The following is a 23,020-nucleotide window of genomic DNA, read 5'->3' as shown; positions in this document are numbered from 1 at the left end:
TTTTTGTCTTTTTATTTTCTATTCCTTTCTTATTCCCAAATTATTGTTACCAATCAAACACTACAATAAGTCATAATAATTATTCCTGTTCTATTCCTTTTGTCATACCAAACTAAGTAATAACTATTCTATTCTATTCCCACCTCATTCTATTCTCACATAATAACTATTCTATTCCATTCCTGTCTATTCTGTCAACCAAACGTACCATAAGGGCGTTAGCCTAGGCTTTAATATGCACTGTTATAAGGAAAAGTTGGAGATTACTGAAATTGAAATGAATTGTCAAAGTGTAGTGGGTTGGGTTAAAAGTAAAACATTCTTTGGTGCACTCGGAAATATTGTGGAGGATTGTGTCCTTCTAATCAGTGTCGGCTCAAGGGTAAAACCATCAAAACGGTAGTTTTAGATCTTAAATTTTTAGTAAGCCTTCTAATTTTATAATAATAATATAATTAATTATATTAAAATATATAAAAATTAAGATAATTATTAAAATATTTACCTATCTCTGTGGACTAATAAATATTTATTTTCTCTCCTTTTTATATCTTTATTTATTTTCAACTATTTAGCCCATTTTTTATATAAAAGTCGAGATAATTAATAAAACAATATATTTTCTTACTTTTTTAATTATGTGTTTAATAAATCTAAATTTTTTATCACTTTCTAATTTTTACCATAATATAATTATCAATAATTTCTCTTATTTTCAATCAAGTAATGGTAATATATATTTAATGGTCTTTAATAGCTTTTTTTTCTCAACTATTTCTTCTATTTGCAATCAATTAATAATAATATGTATTTAATGATATGCAACATCTATTTTTTTCTTATATATAAAATTAATTATTTTTTATTCAATTTATAATATCCATTTGAATTCTTCTTCCTCATTTGCTCTATATTCTTTTACCTTCAATTTTCGTCCAAAAAATACGAAATCTGTTATATTATTATTTTTATAAAGTTGTGAGTCTCATTTACTATTTGCAATAATCATTAAACAATTAGGTATTATTATTTTAGTCTTTGCAAACTTTTTTACTTTAATTTAGAATTTATATTATATTATCTTTATTTTACGTTATAGTTGATTTATTAAATTATAAATTTAATTAAAATTTTAATATTTTTTTAATTTTAATAAAAAAAATTTCATTTGAATATTTAACTTTAAGCCTGCAAGACTATTGAGTCGCCCTTGCTTCTAATGGGGCATGCTAGCTGCAACTTTATTAGTTATTGTCCAAGAGCATGCAATAAGGTGGCTCATATGGTGGTAGGCCTAGCAATTCGTGTTAACGTGTCAGACACGTTTAGACACGAAACACGTTAAGACAAAACACGAACACGACACGTTTAATATTCGCGTCTTAAATTTAAAACACGTACACGTATACATTTAACACACATGTAACATGACACGACATGATTAACACGTTTATTAAATATGTCAATATACAACATGACACGATTAATAACACGTTTAGCACGATTAAATAAAAATATTTACAATTAAATATAATTTTATTATTTAAATTTAAATTAAACATAATAAAATACAAACTAATGAAGATGAAGAATAAACTGAAAACAAAAGCTTTATCAAAACAAGAAGCAAAAAGATTTACTTCAAATGCATCAAATGGGTACTCCAAAAGTGGCTAAAGCATCAATATTTTAACAAAATAGAATAAACCGTTGCATGCATAAGAACAAGCATTCCCTATACAGATCCCATAAACAAACTTGCCCATTCCAAAAGTAAATGTAATCTCAATATTTCAAATGGCCAAAACCATTCAACAACCAAAAGTCGCAGCTCCTGATAGAGAGTCGCAGCCGCACTTAGCATCACAGCCCGGTCCTCCTTCCAGAATGTCCACCTTACGTCTCACTCCAACCTCACCCTATGATATCCCTCCCCTGACTCTCCAAGAAAGCCCACCCAGAAAACCAACAAAATTCATATATAAGGGGCAACTACCCAGGAACTAATAAACTGCTAAATGACATTTTTCTAAAGACTCCCAATCTAAAGCTGTTGAAGAAACCCGCTCAACACTCCCAATTTAAAGCTGCTGAAGTGAAAGGGGAAAAAGAAATTGAAGAAGAGAAGAAAGATCTGGTGAAGACAAAAAGATCTTGTGACTGGTGTTTGGTGGTGGTGCCGTGGTGCGCCGTGCATTAGCCGTTGCCTCATCCAAAATAATAACCAAAGGTGAAAAATTAGGGTTGAGTTACTTGAATATGTATAATTACATTAATATTTTTTATAAAATTAAAAAAAATTAAAATAATTATTTAAAATTATTTATATAAGATTAAAATAGTCTTTAATTATTAATGTTTAACAGGTTAACAAACATGTTACGTGTACACGTTTAAACAAGATAACACGATTAAATAAACATATTTAAAAGTATTTATCGTGTCTGACACGTTAAGGTACAAAAATTTTCGTGTCTTAACGTGTCAGACACGTTTAGACACGAAACACGTTAAGAGTAAACTCATAACCTATTTAACTCGTGTCTTCTCGTATCGTGTTAATTTATTGTATTTAAAATTATCAAGTCTATATGGTGGTACAGACGACGAAAAGTATGAGTAAATATATTAATTTATGGAGAATCAATGCTGGTTTGCCTAGGCATATTCAATTAGTGATTGATTAAGAGCTTAAAGACTCTAGTTGATTATGTTAGGTAGTAGAATATGGATGTAAATGTCCCAATAATTATATGACAGTAAACGTATTCTATTTTCTTTATTTATGGTTTTTATCTCATTGGGTTTTCTATAAAAAGGGTTTTAATGAGGCTCTTACGGACTTAAGATGAGTTGATTACGATAAGTGGATATTGATCTATACATTATGGTCTCAAAAAGTAAAAAAATAAAAATTGATTAAATATAATAAAATAAAAAAAATTTATTTAAATTATTTAAAATAATTAAACAAAATTTTTAAAGTATTATGTCGTGTTTTTACCTCATCCTCTCCAAAAACGGTGAAAATAATGCGGAAGTTGTTGAAAGTACAATAAACTAAGCAGGAAGAAATTATAAAGTAAAGAGAGTGGGATAAAGAAATGGTAATTGTGATCTAATTGCTAATTAAGAAATAACAGATGGTTTCGATGGTAATTGTTGAGAATAAAGTTGGACCGAATGCATAGGCCAAACGACCTGCGAATAAAAAGGGGAAAGATATCAAAGGAAGCTCCAGTTGAATTTCTCCTGTGCTCAAATCAATAACTGAATTAGCACAGAAACAAAAAAAAGACCATGGCATACTCCGATGCTTAAGTCAGTAGCTGAATGATGAAAAAGAAAAGATGGCGAGGGAGGAAGTAGTTATCTTAGGCCGTTCGAGAACCTTTGCGTGCTAATGTCACTATCCTAGCGGTTGGTGTCAATCCTCCCATAAGTTATTGATTTGCCAATTTGTCGACTGATTTGGGCTCCAGAGTTCTCACCATTGGAGATTAAGCCTCTTGAACTCTATATATATATTGGGCCTCGAGGCCAATGCATAGCCACAATTCTCTCAGAAATCTTAGGCCATCACCATCACAAACAAAAACACATGTCATAAATTGTGGTCAAAGAATAGAACAAATTGTGATCCAACGGACGAGAACAATGAATGGTACCTATTTATGCCAAAAATAGGAGACTGACTATCCGTTGGGAGTTGGGACTACCAACCATTAAGATTGGAGTCATGCGTTTCGCCAAACAATGCCCTGACAAATGTATTATACTATCTACAGTACTAATAGAAAACTAAAAGGAGAAGTTCAGGCATTATTAGCATAAAAAGAAAAGGGGATTCACCGGTTCAGGCATCGTTTTCATTCCAAAATTTCATGATTGTAAAGATAAAGCAGCCGAGTCCTTGCTGACTCAACATGAGTGAAAGCTTGCGTGTCATTTTCTTGTAGGGTTACTTTCATAAGTTATGAAGTCTCCAATGCCATATATCTGTCCCGATTCCTTTTCTTTTCTTTTTCTGCAGGAGATTTGTTGTGGTTTGTTTGGACCATCCGTGATGAGAGAAGGTGAGTAAATGCTTTTTAATTCTTTGGTACGTAAGTAACATGAATAAATTGCTTTGGTCTAAAGAAAGTATACTTGAGAATTGACATATGACAAAAGCTTCTTTTCAATTGTAATCCATGAGAATTTTGAAAGAGAGATGGTAGCTGGATTTAGGTTGGCCTTCCTAAAGAAGCAAGTATATAAATTAAGGTTCCTTTGAGATTCTAGAAGAATCAAAGCATTCACAGTCAAAGTTTCCTTTTTTGTTGTTACTTTGGCCGAAGATTGAGTTGAGTTGGTTTCTATGTGATCCCCTTGGACTGTTCAATGTCTGCTTTTGTTTTGGTTATGACTTATGATCTCACAAGCTCTATCAATGTAATCACTATCCATTGGGATGTCTCTACGGGGACATGTTAGTTTCATATAACGCAATCATCCATGTAGCATTAAGAAAACTCGATTAAAAAAAATAAGAATACAATGATTATATACATGCATACGCAAAAGTAACATGAATTTTTTTAATAGTTTTCTTTTGTGTACGTGTTGAATTTTAATGAACATCACTTTTGAAATATTAAATAAATAAAGCCAAATGTAATAAAAGATTCCTAACTTTTTATTGGCATATACTTTTGTTTTTTTTTTTAATAAAATTTCTTTTCAACCGACACAGTCCCGTTAGTTGTTTGTTAAAGAAACCAAGTTTGGTCTATGAAGCAAATAAATGCGGTAACGCTCGAATGCTCTGGACCGTCAGAAGGCAACAACTTTTTAAACATCGCAAAGTCGCTAAAATATGAATCAATCTCGATAAAAGCCATAAAGCTAAGTATCAAAAGAACCTTTCCTTATTATCAATCAATCAATCTTTACTTAAATAAATTCTATCATCACTAGGTACTAATGTATCGTACAAATGTAAAGTCGAACCTATGGTAAAAATGCTAATCAATTAAATTGATCAATACTTTGAATTAAAACTTGTTACCACATTGTATATCACAATAGAGAACTTTGTATTTGGTGAAAGCAAATGTAGGCCGATTTTAATATAAATAAACGCATAACATTTTTGTTGTGGAAGTTGGACAAATTACTCCTCTTATCAATTTACGTCCCAGACACAGTTTAGCATGGTCTAGTACAAGACATATGGGTCCAAAAATCTAGAAAGAGTTTGGCCTTTTAATAAATAAATCAATTAATCATTAATCGCATTAAAAAACCTAACCATTTTTTTTTATCAATACATGGGTACGCAGGTAGGCTGTTCCACGTATCCGCCATGTAGCATTGCCCCACTCACTTAGATGCCACGAGCGTAACCACACCAGATGTCCGCGGCGCAGTTGGAACTATAACTGACCAAAGCTTTCAAAAAAAAAAAGAAGAAAAAGCCTAGCTTTGCCAAGCCTTAAGGCTCCCTAATGAATGCTCTCTCCCTTGTGACTGCCCTCCACTCCAGTCCGGAGAACCAGAGCCTGCCCCAATAAATTGTAAAGTTCGTACACTTTATAGTCGAAATGACAAACCTGTCCCCTTTGCGGGACAAGCCTTCAACACATGCTCTGAGGAAACCCGGTTGTGTCACCCACAAGCAGTTCAAAAGTACAAGAATGCCCGAACAAAAACGGAGGGTTTTAAGGTAATTTCAGTTACAACCAGTGTCGGTTACCTGTTTTATGTCCACAAACCGGGTTTTAAACAATTTCGCTGAAAATTTACCAAATTTCCTGGTGCGCTTTATCTGGCGGGTACGGAAAAAAAACCTTCAAATTATAAAAAAAGACAACAAAAATAGAAAAGCTAGAGAGAAAAAACCAAAAGGAAAAAGAAATAAAAAAAAAAGAACAAGAAAAATCAAACAACCAAAAAAGCCCCCTAACCCAGGTCGTACGGCATTAGAGAGAGAAAGAGAGAGAGAGAGAGAGAGAGAGAGGAGTAGAGAGAGAAAAAACAAAAGCTCAATTACAGTGAAAGAATCTCTATCTCTCTTCTTCTTCTTCTTCCTTCTTACTCTTCTTAGCAAAGTTCCACTATCGATCGAGCTCTCTGCGATCATTCTAGAACATTCCAAAATTCTCCGTAGAACCTTCCAATTTTTTTCTTCTCCCTTTTTTTTGATTTTTTTTTCTGTAGAGCCGGTAAGGCACTACTGTACAGAAAACCCCCCAGAAGAAGAACCCCGTTTTGATGGAGTTGTACGGTCGCAACCCGGGGCGGAATGGGTCGCAGTCGGGTCACCAGCCCGAGTGGAGCCCCGCCGGTCCTGAAACCGGCCTCGAAGGTATTTTCCATTCATTTCAATATTTTTCCGGTTTTCTACTCGCATTGTAACGATGTTGTTTGGTAAAGCTTATTTCTATTTGTGGTTTTAGGGTTTTTATAATGTGGGGAGTGAATTAGGGTTTTTATTAGTATTTCTTTGGTGTAATGCAGAATCGATGTGGCAATTGTCGTTGAGGGGCACCGAATCCTACCCGGAACGGCCTGGGGTACCCGACTGTGTTTACTACATGCGAACCGGGTTCTGTGGATACGGGAATAGGTGCCGTTACAATCACCCTCGCAACCGCGCTGCGGTAAATTTCTCGTTCATTTCTTAAATGAAGTTGGGTTTTTCTTTTGTTTATTTGGTTTTGTTTGCAATGTGTGGTTCTGCGTTGAAATGATATTGATTAATATGAAATGGAATGAAGAATATTTATTGATGTTGTCGAATTTGACTGTTACTGGTGACAGCGGTGTGTAACTAGATCAACAATGAAAGTAGAAAATGCACTAGGAACATTGAACTTATCACAGTACAATTTGATGCGTCGCTAAGTGTATAACCAAAGCAACCTTTCCTTGTTGTAATATATATATTTGTACTGCAACAATGAAAGAAAACTCTTATGTGGTAGTTATCAAATGCAGTCAGTAGTTTCTCCTGATAATTGCATTTATATATTTATTGCTTACAACTTGTAGGGGCTGCGATGGACACCACTTGTTTAATGTCATTTTTCCATCCAAATAGAAACGGAATACTGGAATTTGAAAGTTATGCTGACATCCTGTGTTCTGGATTTAGATGATTTAAATGACCTGCAACTTAAGTTTATGTAGTCATATTTCTTCAGCATCTTCCTAACACTGGTCATTGGCTTGGCCCTTGTCTTGCACGCTAATATTTTTTATCAAATTGTCAGATGTCTGGGCAAGTCGGTTTCTTTTTTGTTTAATATGTTTTATCCGTAATATTTTGTTAATCTGTGGTTCAGTGAAGCAAATAAAGAGGATAATATACTATTGAATTCTGCTTCCTGTTGACCCATCTCAACTTAAAGCTAAACCTCAGGTTTTCTTTTATTTGTTGCACAGGCATGAGAATTCCATGATTCAAATTATTGTTTTTATGGTTCATTTCTACTTGTTACAAATTAATGGAGGGATAGTTCTTGATAGAAAAGAACAATATTAGAGTAAATACTTACCTCCTCTCATTAGTCTGTGGTTTTAAACAGAGATAAATTTTTTCTTATACTCAGCTTTATGCCTTTTGTGAGAGTTCAGTCACTCATATTGATTTGGTTTTGATGCCATTTAGGTTGAGGCCGCTGTAAGAGCTACAGGGGAGTACCCTGAACGACCAGGGGAACCCGCATGTCAGGTAAAAGATAAATTTATTTATTAATTCATGTAAAATTGTTTTCAACAAGCCAACTCCATTGCTAATTAATGCTGCAGAGACCTTTTTTTTTTTTTTTCATATTTTTTAACTTGTGCCTTTTCTTCTTCTTTTTTTTTTTTGGGTGTATATATGCAGTTTTATTTGAAAACTGGGACCTGTAAATTTGGTGCATCCTGTAAGTTCCACCATCCAAAACATGGAGGCGGATCCTTCAGCCATGTTCCATTGAATATATATGGATACCCATTACGACCGGTTTGGATGATCTCTTTTCTTATTATTTTTTCCTCCTCAATTTGTATTTATCTATGTTGACGATTTCTGAAACATCCACACCCCTATTTTGTGTTCATTTATTAATAGGGTGAGAAAGAATGCTCCTACTATTTGAAAACGGGGCAATGCAAATTTGGTATTACTTGTAAATTCCATCATCCTCAACCAGCTGGCACATCAATGCCAGCATCTGCACCTCAGTTTTATCAGCCGGTGCAGTCTCCTTCAGTCCCTATGCCTGAACAGTATGGGGGGGCATCCACCAGTGTGAGAGTGGCAAGGCCTCCACTATTACCTGGTTCATATGTTCAAGGGGCTTATGGTCCTGTACTGTTTTCCCCAGGAGTGGTTCCTATTCCGGGTTGGAGTCACTACTCGGTAGGATGATGAGCATAATTGCATTAAGATAATGCCAAAAGTATATGGGATTCCTGAAGCTGTTTTTGGCTTGTCTTGGTGCAGGCGCCTGTAAGCCCAGTACTCTCTCCTGGTGCACAACCTGCTGTTGGAGCAACTTCTCTCTATGGACTAACGCAGCTATCTTCTTCAACACCTTCACTTGCAGGACCTTATTCCTCCGTGCCTTCTTCTACTGGCCCTGCAAGCAGTAACCAGAAGGAGCAAACATTTCCGGAGAGACCTGGTGAACCTGAATGCCAATACTATTTGAGGACTGGTGACTGTAAATTTGGATCATCTTGTAGGTATCATCATCCTAGAGACAGGGTTGTGCCACGAACAAATTGTGTCCTCAGCCCAATGGGACTTCCTTTACGTCCAGTATGTGATCATTCTCAGTCTCTGTTTATTTTATCCTTTATCTTGTGTTCTTCTGTTCAAGATGACATTCTGTTATGATAACTTTTGTAGAGATCTTGGTTTCAAAATCGTGCATTATAAAGTAATTTTGGTTAGGTTAATATGTTTTAATTTGACTTCAATTGCCCTATAAGTCTAAAATTCCTATTTTTTAATTTATCTGCTATGTGGTTAGAAGATTTTGTTCCTTAGAGGGGAAAAAGAGAAATAAAGTAACAGCCTTTTTGGCACTTTCTTTCCCTCTTAATTAATGTTTACTTTTTCATTTTGAGGAACTGTTTCTAAAATATAGACTAGGTAGGCTTCATTTGTAAGACTTTATTGCTCAACTGTAGGATTGGGAGGGCTTTGGTATTGGTCATCATTAATGGATTTGAGATTTCTTAATGCACATTTGACAGCTTTATAGCTTAGATCCTGCCAAGCCTATAATGTTGAAGGTTTTTTGCTCGCTTCAGAACTGGGGAATGAAATTGTTGCCTACTAATGGTTTAGGTTGGTCAGAGCTCCATACTGAATATTGGGATCAGAACTGAATAGTTTGAGGAAAATGTATTGGTTATGACTTTCCATTTGGTGTTAGTAAGTGCAATGATTGATGATATTAAATTTGGTATCTAGTGAAGTTGTGTGACAGAGCACTTTAGTCAAGGCTTCTCTAGGTTTGTGGTCAGAAGAGAGAATAATTAGAAAGATTTGGCAAATTTGCAGTGGAGAGGAGGATATTGTTTTGTATTTGATTGAGAGGTTTATTCAAAATGCAAACTAACTCCTCCAAAGTTTCCCTTCAAAAAAAAAAAAACTCCTCCAAAGTTTAATATGTCTTGAAGCACACATAGTGAAGGTTTTTGTTTCCTCTTATTTTTTTATTTTTAATATGTTTTTGTTTAGAACACTTGCTTCTGATCCAATAGCCATCTTTAACTTTACGTACTGGGGGCCTTAATTGCAGCCGTCTTAATCCAGTGCTGGCTTTGATCTGCCCTCCTCTCTTACTCTTGTCAACTTTACCTGATTGAGTAACATGCATGTATGCTCCTGTGTGTGTTTAATCTGGTTTGTATCTTTCTTCTTTACGTTGCTTGTAATGTGTTTTTGGTTAGGTAGGAATGATCAAGATATACTGCATGATCAGATGTGCATAGCAAATTCTCTGCAAATCTAGAATGGAGTGATCGTAATTCATCAACTTGTTTTATCTTTTATTAGTAAGAAATGCTTTGATCTTTTATTTTTGCAGGTAACAAATGTCATATCTAGTCAATTGAAAAGGTTTTATATTTTGGTGCAAACAAATGTGGCTCTTATTGAATTGCAATCAATTCTAGCATGATAATATACGTAACAGACTTCATTTCAAGTGGTTTTTTTTTTCCTGGATATAGAGCTATAAGAATGCTCTACATAATCAACGTTTGCAAGTTCTCCCTGTAGTTATTGCATCTCCGTAATTTGAGAAGGACCATGACCTTAGTGATTATATATCTTGTAAATTTTACTGTAGCAATTATGTACCATCTTATGCTTTAGTAACTCTACTTTGTAATGCAGGGAATGAGGTTTTTGGCATAGAATCATTTGCTTCTTAAATTGCCTTCATGTTGTAGTCCATTGCAGCTGTTCAAATTATCTTGTGGACTTTTGGATAGCCATAGTGAAGCTTTGTTAATTTTCGTTTTTGCTATTATCTCATTAACTGTTATAGCAGGGAAAGGTGATAGTTTCAAAGGTTGGTTAGATACACTTTTTTCATGACTTCACAATGCCTATTCTCTGTATGTCTCATGTGTGGGTCAGGAAAGGATATTTATCATCTGTGACTGCTTATTGTGGGAAATATTTTCAGTTCAGAGTTAGATATTTTCCAACTTTTATTTTTTCTTCCTTGTCTGTTCTTCTTTAGCATTGCTCTCTTGAACAGCTAGTGTATTACTTTGACAGTTCACTGATGTTGAGATGTATCGATGCTAACACTTTATACTTTCTTTCTTAAAATAGTTTTAATGTGTTTTTTATTTCCTCTAAACAGGGGGTGCAGCCTTGTTCTTTTTACTTGCAGAATGGGCACTGCAAGTTTGGGTCCACATGCAAATTTGATCATCCGATGGGAACGATGAGATATAGTCCTTCAGCATCATCTCTCATTGATATGCCGGTCGCTCCCTATCCAGTTGGGTCTTTGCTGGCTACATTGGCCCCTTCTTCCTCTTCTTCTGAATTGCGACCTGAGCTGATTTCAGGGTCTAAAAAGGATTCTTATTTGAGCAGAATTCCTTCTTCTGCAAGCACATCTAGTAGTTCAGTTGGTTTGATTTTTTCGCAGACAGGTTCTGTTCCCCTTTCAGATTTGCAGCTTTCAAGTCAGAGTTCTGTTCCTTTAAGCAGTAGCAGAAGCACAAGACAGGGTGGTGAGGTTCGTCGCTCGAATTGATGTAAAGTGCTAGAGCCATTCTTCATAATCTTGCAGATGTGGTTTCACCAACCATGATATGTTTTCTGTTAATAGATCTCAGTAAATTATAGTCAATTGTGAAAAGTTACATTTCTCAGCATCAAGGGTTCTCAACCAATCTGCCTTACCTCACAATAGGACTGATTGTAACTTATGCCTAGCTTGTCTTTTTATTACCGTCAATATTATCTGCAATAAGCTTTTGTAGCAAACAGAGTATGAAGTATGAACTACTACCTTCTCTTCCAAATAATCACAACAGAAAGCTATTGTATCAGGTTAACCTGTGACTGTCCATTCAACTTGATGTTTTGTATACTCATCAATTTGCAATGAAGACTTGAAGAGGATTGCCAGTTCCTTGTATACTAGTTAAATGTTCTCCATGCCTTTTATTACTTGATTTTACAGAGTACCTGCTATTTATTTTCCCTCCTTGCCCCCCTCTTTTTTTTTTCTCCTTCCTCCTCTTTAGGCCGCTCTCCTTGGTGAATTTGAGGGCAAAAGAGTTTACCAAAGCCGTCTCCGGACATCAAATGCAGCAAAGCCAAAAGCTTTTCGCGTTGGCGAAGGCACGTGGCAAAATTTCACACGCCGCTTTAACCTCTTTTTGCGTACACGTTAAAAGCCTAAAGAGCCCTTTCTCTATTCACGTCGACGTGACCCCAGAATCCGAATCTGCGCCATCCTCGTCAGAATGGAACCACTTTTCTAGGACTTTATTTTTTGTCTAATTTTCTTCATTTCTCTATTTTCATTCAGCAACAAGTTAACCAATTACCCCTTGAAGTCTGTCACGGACCCAAAATCCAAAAGATTTTCTTACTGTGCAGCTGAAGGGAGGGGGTGTTTGCAATAAGTCCACTGAGCCAATTCTTTATGGTTGCAGCAGCTTGCTCAAGCCACCTTCGATCATTTGCTGATATGTGAATTTACTTTGGGTCATTCTGGTTTATGTTGACATATACTGCGTATAACCAGTGTGGCTACCATGGAGATAATATTTTACTTACAATTCTTGGATGATACAACATTTTTACATCTTATGATTGTTAAGAAAAGTCATGTAGTCCTATTATATCATGTGATGAAATTTAAAATTTTTTCAACTAATAAGATTCATTTTTGGTTTTTTTAATATAAAAGATCCTAACTAGAGGAAGAAGATTGCTTTACTTTAGAATTTTTAACATCGAAAATCATAAAGACATCAAGCTTTAGAATTGAAATTCTCTTGTACACTATATTTGGGTTGTAGCAAATCATAAGTTACTCAATTGCATAGTTTTCCACACGAATGGCGATTCCAAATAACTCTATTGGAGAATTGGGCCACTTATACTTGTAAGGCTTAGGATGAAAGGCTTTCGGTTTTCTCCGCTCTGACGGGTGCCGAAACAGCCAACAAAAGGGGAAAGGAAGATGAATCGCGATATCAAGAGAAAGAGGACAATTTTCGATTTCCTGGGTTCAGGGGTGGCTAGCTGACATCCAAGCTGTTGGGCTTGGTCCACTTGTCTCTTCTCTTCTCTGGTTTACATTCAGGGGCTATTTGATGCGAGGGAAGTAACTAACATTTCTTTTAATATGAATAGTAAAATTACATTGTAATGTTTGATCGCATAAAAATTAACGAGATAGAAGAAAGAATCACATTTCCTTTGAAAACCAATGCAATGTTACTTTCCCACATTCGGGGAAGTAACTAAATTTTTTTAGACTAAAAACCTTCTTTCCTTCCTTCATTTTCTCTTACCTTTTTCTCTCACCAATTAACTGTTACTCAACCCCTATGTCTCTAAAACCCAGATTTAGGTGACCAATCGCCATCGATCATGACTAAGATTGTTAACTAATTTAATTACTATTCTAGATCAACTTAATTAATTAAAATAGCTAATATATTGCTTTAATTAATTAATTAATTATAAATGATTTTAAATTAACTAATTTAATTGTAATAAGTATGTAAGCATATCAAATTTGCATTTTCATACATAAGGGGTGATTTTGGAAATAAACATCACATTCCTACTAAAGTACTTAGGTGGCACTTGTTGTTTTATAATGTAATGTGATTATAAATAATATCATTACAAGTATGTGATTGCAAACAATATGATTGCAGGGAAGATAACATTGCAATATTTGGTATACAAGTAAAGTAATGATAAATAGAAAAAATAATATTATAACATTTGATTTACAAGTATTTTGTTGAGAATGTAATGTCAATTTTCAAAATTATCTCTATGTATTAAAATACAAGTTTAATATATTTGTTAATTTTTGCATAATATCATTTCTTAAATATATTCTTAATGTCATATATTTTATTTTTATTTTTATTATAATTTTATATACTTTATTTTCTTAATAAATTTTTTTATATTATATATTTTATTTTAATTTTTTTTCTTTTAAAAAAACAAAAGTCAAAGTTGAAAGATAAAAATTTCTTTAACAACATTACGGGGCAATCACATTACATCCATTGATTGTAAAGTGATTGCATTGCAATCTCACATTTTAGTGATTCGTTGGAAAACAAATACTTTAATATAATTTAATTGGATACATTGTAGGGAATATGCTTTTACTTTTCTCATACCAAACGCTACTTTATAAACTAAATACTGTAATGTTTTTCTCAACAATCACATTACATTGTAAGGCATCAAATGCTATCCAAGTGTTTATGAGTTGTATTGGAATGTCTCAAATGCAATATAAGAGGCAATCCTAACCTGGGTTAACACAACTTTTATTTTAATTATAAAACTACCTTTATTTGAATGAACTACTTTCAATTAAATATTTGAAGTTTTAAACTTTTTTGCAATTAAGTCCAACTTAATTTTCTCATTAGATTCTCAATTTGTCATTCTTAATATGTATGTTCCATTAGATTCTTAACATGTTGACAATAAATATAAATTATAATCCTAAGTTTACTAAGATTAGAAGAATCAAATTCTTTTGAATTTATCATCAATTCCAAATTGATTAATTCATATGTATAGGTCAAGATTGACATTTAGTAATGTATCATGACTACCAACATATTAATAAAATTCATAGTGATTTGGCTCAAACCTTCAACGCATAATCTAGTCATGTAATTAATATCATTTCATCAACTACTATCCCGACAAGACATAGTGTATAATTTAGTGCTTACTTTATATTGTTTTTACCATATTCGCTCTTAGGGCTAGTAAATAACTTTTAAATAAGATTTGTAAAACCCTTTATCTGAATCCTTATTTTGCCTTGACTAAGGATTCTCTTGAGTTATTAAATGTTAAGATGCAATACATATTCCGTTTAGTATCACTTAAGGTGACAAATCTTTTGTTGATCATTCATTTTCCTTTATATGCTTTATGGTATGCCCATTACCTATCCTATTAAGCATCTTTGTTTATGACCACTTAAGGACCGTATTATATATAAAACACTTCACATATAAGTAACTTAACAAGCTCAAATATGAGAATCACGTATATAATTGTCACATGAGAAAATTTATTTCCATAGACACGAAAGTGAATACTAAATAAAATTCTTATAGTGAGTCATATTAAGTGAACTTGTTTATATAACAAGTTTTCTCATATTAGTTCAAATATTCACATGCTTCAATCTATAAGATCATATCATAGACTATGCTATTATCTCTGGAGCTATACGTTTGCAATAATAAAAAAGTGAGATGGCATTTAAGTCATTTACGGTGTTCACCATTCATTTTGGGTCTATTGTAAAATTTCATATGTCGGTTGATCCACTGTTTATTTATTGTATTGAGATATGAGAAATTGAATTGAAATTGAAAGCAACATATTATTTTTTAACCAAAGTTTGTTTTTCAAAAAATAAAGCAAACTGAATAATACAAAATCAACTTGGTTAAGTTAGATTAATCATTCCACACAAACAAACAAAAAAAAAAAACACAAATAATTAATTACGTGTGGATGATTTTGATGTGGTTGGTTCATTATGAAACCATCGCTTTTAATAGTAAATAATAATATGGTTCCTGTCATGTATTAACCACACCTTGGTGGGATAGACTATAGAGGAAGCATATAGAATTTACTTGTACTCATAGGTTCATGTGGGTGAGAAATGAGAATCCTATATTGGACCAAACTTTCAGCAGTTTTTTGTACTTAAAAAAAGGAAGAAGATAGAATTAATTGAAAACCAATAAAATCGACTTGGATTACTCCAGATTCGATGAACAAATTTGGATGGGACACGCATTCTTTGTATAATTCAAGCTTATTTCATCTCTAATCAAATCACTTTTAGGCTCGAGCATGCGCAACAATCTTGGTCTCACAAGGACAAGTTAAAAGTGATGTGTTTTCCTGTTGTGATGAAAAAGCTTGTTTCCCTGTTTGCTTGACTTATGGCTAAAAGCCCATAAAGTCTTATGTTTCACTTTACTTTGCTCTAAGTTTCACTTGTGTTACCAAACAGAAAAAAAAGGGAAACACAGTTTCTCTTGTTGGCTGCAACTATCATTACTGGTTTTTGATAAAGGGATAGCTTTTACAACAAATTTGCAACTTCCAGTTGATGGACATCGTTTTACACTGTATGGGGGTCAATGCTTTGATTGGAAGAGTAACGTACATTCTCACATTCTTACTTTCTTGTTAGAGAATGGTTGCCAGTTTCTGTAAAAAGTCAAGAATGAGTTGTCAGGGTTTTGTTCATTAATCCCTCTCAGAAGCCTTGAATGTGAAGAAATGGGGCTGAGGGAGGTATTGGGATGAACCAGCCCACGTGTAAGCCAACTTAGCCAAACCATAGCTCAATGATTCGAAAGTAACCCTCCCAATGGCAAAGAACAATAAATGCAAATAGGCAATTAGTGGTTTAGGGAAAGAAAAATTTCAGGGTCATTCCTATATGTTTGTTTAGGCAAGGAGAATGAATGATTATGGTATGATCATAGTTAAGAACATGCACCCACACGAACAAGATCAGCCACCCTTAATTTAGCAGCAGCATTATCATATTTTTGGAGCAATGAACCCCCATGGAGACTGGAGAAGGAGTGGGCTCACATGTTTTTTGCAACTATAATTGTAGCCACCTCCTTTGCTTTGCTCACCTGCTCTAATGATTCAAAACTGCTTTCCCCTTCACCTGTGTTTACTACTAAGAAAAGAAGAGGGACAAAAGACATTCCCTTTTGGCTTTTGGTACCAATGTCTGGGCTATTCTCCCAATTGCCTGATGTCTAAGGGGGAGGGGGAACAGATTTTTAAATTTTGATTTCTAAAACGATTTTGAACCCCACTGTAGGATCATCTATCTGTCCAAAGCACAGAGATGTTGATATCTGCATTCTTACATTTATTTACTATAAATTTGAGAAGGAGACATCATTTAATAACAACAACAACATGAACTGCAAGTGAGATGATCTGATTTAAAACTCATCAACCCTTTTGATTTTCTTTTGGGATGCTTCCGCCCTTGGATTTTGCATATAAGTTTATTATATGCAAAGCCAAAAGTAGAGGAAGTGATAAGCTAAACTCTGAGTGGCTACACCAATATTTCATGTATTATGCCACCTTTGTTGAGGCAAGTCTCATGATTAATTCTTCAGGTGGCCGTCTAATAATTTGTTTTCCAAATATTATTCAAAATAATAATAATAAATAAATAAAACAATATTTTAAGCTTTCTGTTGTGGATGCTCATTGCCATAACACCTGGTTCAAACATATACAATCTAAAGCTTGTCTCAAAAGTGATGGTATAAAAAAAATGAAGATAACTTTTGTCATAAGAGACCTACAACCTCTTCATGATGTGCCTATCTAATAGATAATATAGACAATTTAACGAAAAACCATTTATAAATTTCAAGCTTTTTGCCCCCAATCCAAAAAAAATTGGCCTTCATGGGATCTGAGTAGAGTCAGTAGACTCATAACAGAGAGGAGGAAAGCATAAAAAAGTTTTTCAAGCCAGCCAAGGAGGAAAGAAAAAAAAAAGAAAAAGAGGCAAATGATCAAATCATCTTAGCATTTTTTATCAACAAACTTTGTGGCTAATTAAATGTAATGACTACAACCAACCACTGAGTCTAGCCACACACAAAAAAGCATAAATTGATGGGATCATTATTACCACTTGATCGATGCAATCTTAGGTCATAATTAATCCAACAGCCTGCCGCACCAAAGAGTACATATACTAACCAATAAATTTATGGTGTATGTTTGAGTGATTAGGTAAAGTGGAGCTTGACATAATAAACCGACAAATTCACATATCTAGATACTAGATGGAGATTTTTGTAACTTAAATGATTGCATCTGTACACTTTTTTCCCAACTAGTGTTTAAATTTGTCACATTTAACCTTGTAAAGAGTGGTATCCTCTATTTTTAAGGTGAAAAAATGTTTGCCCAAAAGCAAGGGTACAAAACTACAAATGTTTGCACTAAAGTTTGTGTAGGCAGAAGGAATGACATCAACTTCGGAGAAATTCAGAAAAGTGTAGCAACTGTTAAGGTACTGTCCTAGTGATTGTGGCACGGAAATGTCCACAATTGAAGGGCTAGGCTTCTGGCAAAATTTTAAAGTCGACTTGAGTGATGTCCTATACGGATAGTGGTACTAATTATAGCATATAATCCAACTCATCCTCTTAATTTCCTACTTTAGTGAGACTTTACACATAATATAGAGTTAAATTAAGCCAGTGTTTATGTGGGTAGCTTTCACTAGCCATGATTACATCCCCAAAAAGCACTGCAACCCTTCAGGAATCCTGCAATTTTCTTCATAAACAAAACCCATGTAAAAAAGGCCACTCTCACTACCTTTCACCGAAAAGTGCAAGCACACCAACACGTTCTTGACTTTAGAATAGGCACATTATGTTACATACACTCATTAAAGTATATTTCAAAGTCATCACTACCCTTTAATCCTGCATGAGTTCATGTGCCTTTTACCTCACTCCAAGCCTTTCTCTTTCCACATAGAGATCTTTAGGAGAAGAAAGAGAGATTGGTGTCCTTAAACAACCTGTCAGCAGCAGAACCTTGAACTGTTGAACTGACAAATAGATTCTCGGGCTGCTAAGAAAATACAAACAGTTCGGATTCTTGAAAGACTGAAACTTCTTGGAGGGGTTGCTGGTCCGGAAAGGGAGTACTCAGGCTGAAATCTGACGTTTGCCAGCTTTGTGAGGAGATGGGTGTTGTTACTGTTGCAGAATTGAAACCAAGTATATCTGGGAAGAGATCTTTTCGTCCAAGTTCCAGTATAAGGCATGCTACTGAGTGGTAATTTTCTTCTTCTTTGCCGTTGTCTATGAAAAAACTAGCTCTGTTGAACAGTGGTTTTAAGGTTACTTTCACACGTAAATATCATAGTTTGTTTCTATTTCTGGACAATGGATAAAACAAAACTTTGCTATTAGATTTTGATTAGGTAAATTTTTTTTTTAAATGTTTTGTAAACATTGCAACATTTATTTATTCTAAGCTTCTAAGACATGAAGCTTCGAAAATCTCTTTTTTTTTTTTGAAAGGCAGCTTCGAAAATCTTATCTTTCTTTTTCTTGTTTTAGGGATCAAAATTCAATAGTATTTTTGATTGAGATATTTGGAGCTTTGCTTTTACTTGCCAGACAGTTTCTGAAGCCTGAGTAATTGACTCGGAATTTGAAATTAATTTCGAGGGCGATGTTTTCCAACTTCATTCTTCATTCTGACAACAGTAATAACAACAACAGAATTAAGTGTTATGCACTATTTCCTGGGTTCATAAGTTATGCAATCTCCTTTTTACATAATTCTCCAATTGGCTGGAGAAGGAACTGTTATGAGAAAAGTAGGTGCATTTCCTAGGCTTTGAGCTTTCCTTTAAAGTTTGACATCAGGGCATTTTGGTAGATTCCCCACCCATTTCATAGGGCTCGGCTTCAGCCTGTTAGCAGTCTCATCTCATCTGAGGCCCCCTTTTGTAAAATAAAATTAGACAGCAGCACTTGCTGATACCCCTGGAATACAGTCAGCGTCGAGTGTGACAGATCAACCCCTTTGAGCTGTGATCTTGACCTTGGGAAGCCTTCCATCCAAAGTGACAGCACCACGAGGCTCGGCTGCCGGATGGGGATGTATTATTGTTATCCTACACAATCAACAAAATGAACTGCTAAATTCTCTCACGCTGCCAATCAATAATTCTTGTTAATTTACCCTCTAAAGGCCCTCAAACATTGTACGAGAAAGTCGTACAACAGTTGTTGTGCCTGACAAACCTTCTTGCTTCTCACACAATGCAACAAAAACACACACAGCTATCCAATAAATCTATGGGGCCCGTATGGGATCCCATGTATCTGTGCAAGTCAGTAAAATAGCTGAATTGTTTTCCATTTCCAAAACTAAAACCAGTTTCAGCAGTATATGCTTCAAATTTTTTACCTTTTTATAACAATTTGACCTTATTGCTTACGCTGATGTTTGAGCAACGACACCACTCATGCTATAATTATTAAGTTGTCAGTTTCTATCTGGGCCCTGCATGTCGAACCACGAAATCAAGATTGATTCTGTCCATAGATTTAGAGTGTTCAATGAATATAAAATGAACTTACAATTGACTGAACCATTGGGGAATTTATGGGTTCAAGCATGGGAATGCAGGTCCATGGCAGAAGGAACAATATGATATCTAAATTATTGGCACTAACGAACTTGTATGAGTGCATTCATCTCTCTCGTTTTGCTTCCAGGTTTTTAGTTTCTTTGCAGCATCATTTAATTGAACCTTAGTTATCTATCTTGCAGGCCTATTTCTGATGTTTCTAGTGATCTTACGATTGAGGTAGGAGCATCAAGCTTTGCACTTCACAAGGTAAGTTGAATCTGCTTTGGCATTTTTTAGCAGCAGACATGTAATTATTATAGTGCCTGCAGTTGCACTCACTACATTATTGCAGAGAGAAAAAATGTCCCTGTGTGAAAAACCTGTGCTTTTATGATTTCAAGTTTGCATTCAGAACATGTGTATAAAATATATGCTTCCCTTGAACCACAGAAAACCGGGGGAATCCTTTTTGAGATTGTTCAAATTTCAAAATTAATAATGTTATGCATCTACTTAAGCTATTGCTCTAACATATAGATCCAACACCTAAAATGAAACTGTGAATAGCATTTATTCTTTCATGTTTTCTAATGTATACATATGGTATCTGAAAAATCTTTACCTTGTAACCAAGAAACTGGGTGCACCAGTATCGTAGAAGCATTAGTCATGCGGTTGCAATTTTTCTTTTCAGTTCCCTCTAGTTTCTCGGAGTGGAAGAATCCGGAAGCTGTTGATTGATGCAAAAGATGCAAAAATTTCACGCGTAAATATCTCTTCTGTTCCGGGTGGACCAGAGGCATTTGAGCTAGCTGCAAAGTTCTGCTATGGAATAAATGTTGAGATTACTCTATCAAACGTTGCAATGTTAAGATGTGCATCACATTTCCTGGAAATGACAGAAGAGTTTGCAGAGAAGAATCTTGAAGCTCGTACAGAAGCTTATTTGAAGGACATGGTACTCCCAAATATCTCAAGCTCAATATCTGTTCTTCACCGTTGTGAAAGCCTCTTGCCTATATCTGAAGAGATCAACCTGGTTAACAGACTTATCAATGCAATTGCGAATAATGCATGCAAAGAGCAGCTCACTTCTGGCTTATTGAAACTTGATCACAACTATCCATCAAAAGCTATGCCAAACATGGAACCAGAAACACCGTCCGACTGGTGGGGAAAGTCTCTGGCAGTTCTTAATCTTGATTTCTTCCAACGAGTTTTATCGGCTGTAAAGTCAAAGGGTCTAAAACAGGACATGATCAGCAAAATTTTGATAAATTATACCCATAATTCTCTTCAAGGTCTGGTTGTCAGGGACCCTCACTTGGTAAAGGGAAGCCTATTGGATTTGGAGCTGCAAAAGAAACAAAGGGTAATTGTTGAAGCCATGGTTAGCTTACTGCCAACTCAATCAAGGAAGAGCTCAGTTCCCATGGCGTTTCTCTCCAGTTTATTGAAAGCTGCAATAGCCTCATCAGCATCCACTTCTTGCAGATCTGATTTGGAGAGGCGGATTGGTCTGCAACTAGACCAAGCAATTCTTGAAGACATCTTAATACCAGCCAATTCACATGGAAACAATCATACAACCATGTATGATACAGAGTCAATCCTGAGGATCTTCTCCATTTTTCTAAACTTGGATGAGGATGATGATGAGGATAATCCCTTGAGGGATGAAAGTGAAATGGCATATGATTTTGACAGCCCCGGATCTCCCAAACAAAGTTCAATCCTCAAAGTATCTAAGTTACTGGACACTTATCTTGCAGAAGTTGCACTAGACCCAAACTTGTTGCCATCAAAATTCATAGCACTAGCAGAACTGCTTCCAGACCATGCTCGCATTGTTAGCGATGGATTATACAGAGCTGTTGATATCTTCCTCAAAGTGAGGATCTCACACGAAAGCACTAAGTAGTTCCACAGCTAAGTTATCTTTAGGTATTTCATAATTCCCTTTCCAGGTTCTTAATTAGAAACATTTTCTGCTTCTGTTTACAGGTTCATCCGAACATAAAGGATTCTGAACGCTACAGACTATGCAAGACCATAGACTGTCAGAAACTATCTCAAGAAGCCTGTAGCCATGCAGCACAGAACGAAAGGTTACCAGTGCAGATGGCCGTCCAAGTGTTATATTTTGAGCAAATCAGGCTTCGGAATGCAATGAGTGGAGGCCACAATCAGTTCTTCTTTGGTGCAATCAACGGTCAGTTCCCTCAACGTTCAAGCAGCGGTGCAGGAAGTGGAGCCATCTCACCAAGAGACAACTATGCATCAGTGAGAAGAGAGAACCGAGAACTGAAGCTTGAAGTTGCAAGAATGAGAATGAGGCTAACCGACTTAGAGAAGGACCATGTTTCCATGAAACAAGAGTTGGTTAGGACTCATCCTGCTAACAAATTATTCAAATCATTCACCAAGAAATTAAGTAAGCTCAACTCCCTATTCAGGATCAACAATCTGAAGCCTATAGGAGGTAAAGCCAATTCAGAATCTCGATTCTTGTTCCAAAGGCGAAGGCGTCACTCGGTATCGTGACTATTGTAACAGGTGTGAATAACTGAAGAGTGTATAGTAATATGTGTAGTGTGAGAGTTGTGGTCTAATGGCAGAGTTGATAGCTACTAGCTTCTATTTTTCCTTTTGTTTTTTTGGAGTGTTGGATTCTGGGGTTGCTTTTTTTAGTGAGATGATTGCCTTCACATTTTGAAAGAGTCTTGAGGGAACGACATACTCACTCAAAACTTGTAGACTTAATGCTAGCTGTTTGCTACATGTGTGACTGAGAATCTGTAGATGAATGAGCAGACACACAAGCCTTTTAAGCTATCATACTTTTTCACTTGCACAAACAAACATTCTTGCCTCTTTTTCGTACATTTTCTCCGGATCTACAAACCTTTATCTAAATTCACCTTGGAAATGTTTGTTAAAAATTCAAAGATAAAATGATACTGTTTTTTTATTTCATGTGTAATGTTAATATGATATTTTTACATGTTTAATGATGACATGATATACTGATAATATGATTTTATGATATTTTTATTTTCCAGATCAATACCTTATGACATAAAAAATTATAAATG

General features: G+C 35.0%; 2 protein-coding genes across 3 annotated transcripts; both read left to right on the top strand.

The window, feature by feature from the left end:
* Positions 5,914-11,656, top strand: LOC18613492 (zinc finger CCCH domain-containing protein 32). Its single transcript, XM_007050752.2, has 7 exons — positions 5,914-6,349; positions 6,502-6,644; positions 7,655-7,717; positions 7,874-7,993; positions 8,102-8,392; positions 8,477-8,794; positions 10,863-11,656. Exons 1-7 carry the CDS (start codon positions 6,256-6,258, stop codon positions 11,262-11,264), a joined length of 1,431 nt encoding a protein of 476 aa, XP_007050814.1. The 5' UTR covers positions 5,914-6,255; the 3' UTR covers positions 11,265-11,656.
* Positions 18,236-22,805, top strand: LOC18613491 (BTB/POZ domain-containing protein At1g03010). Of its 2 annotated transcripts, none has more exons than XM_007050750.2 (4): positions 18,236-18,613; positions 20,126-20,192; positions 20,620-21,816; positions 21,930-22,805. In XM_007050750.2, the coding sequence occupies exons 1-4, from the start codon at positions 18,522-18,524 to the stop codon at positions 22,467-22,469; spliced, it is 1,896 nt and encodes a 631-aa protein (XP_007050812.1). In that variant the 5' UTR covers positions 18,236-18,521; the 3' UTR covers positions 22,470-22,805. The 2 variants fall into 2 exon arrangements, with proteins under 2 accessions (XP_007050812.1, XP_007050813.1); XM_007050751.2 differs by lacking the exon at positions 18,236-18,613 and adding an exon at positions 19,930-20,034.

The sequence above is a fragment of the Theobroma cacao genome, chromosome 1 (genome assembly GCF_000208745.1).
Source record: "Theobroma cacao cultivar B97-61/B2 chromosome 1, Criollo_cocoa_genome_V2, whole genome shotgun sequence".
Lineage (NCBI taxonomy): Eukaryota > Viridiplantae > Streptophyta > Magnoliopsida > Malvales > Malvaceae > Theobroma > Theobroma cacao.
The sequence above is the reverse complement of the archived record's forward strand: the minus strand, read 5'-3'. Positions and strand labels throughout refer to the sequence as shown.

Coding starts and splice junctions, on each gene's coding strand:
- LOC18613491 (XM_007050750.2), top strand. CDS start 18,522: ATGGGTGTTGTTACTGTTGCAGAATTGAAACCAAGTATATCTGGGAAG. Junction 18,614..20,125: donor ATAAGGCATGCTACTGAGTG/GTAATTTTCTTC, acceptor TCTATCTTGCAG/GCCTATTTCTGATGTTTCTA. Junction 20,193..20,619: donor CAAGCTTTGCACTTCACAAG/GTAAGTTGAATC, acceptor TTTTCTTTTCAG/TTCCCTCTAGTTTCTCGGAG.
- LOC18613492 (XM_007050752.2), top strand. CDS start 6,256: ATGGAGTTGTACGGTCGCAACCCGGGGCGGAATGGGTCGCAGTCGGGT. Junction 6,350..6,501: donor TCCTGAAACCGGCCTCGAAG/GTATTTTCCATT, acceptor GGTGTAATGCAG/AATCGATGTGGCAATTGTCG. Junction 6,645..7,654: donor ACCCTCGCAACCGCGCTGCG/GTAAATTTCTCG, acceptor GATGCCATTTAG/GTTGAGGCCGCTGTAAGAGC.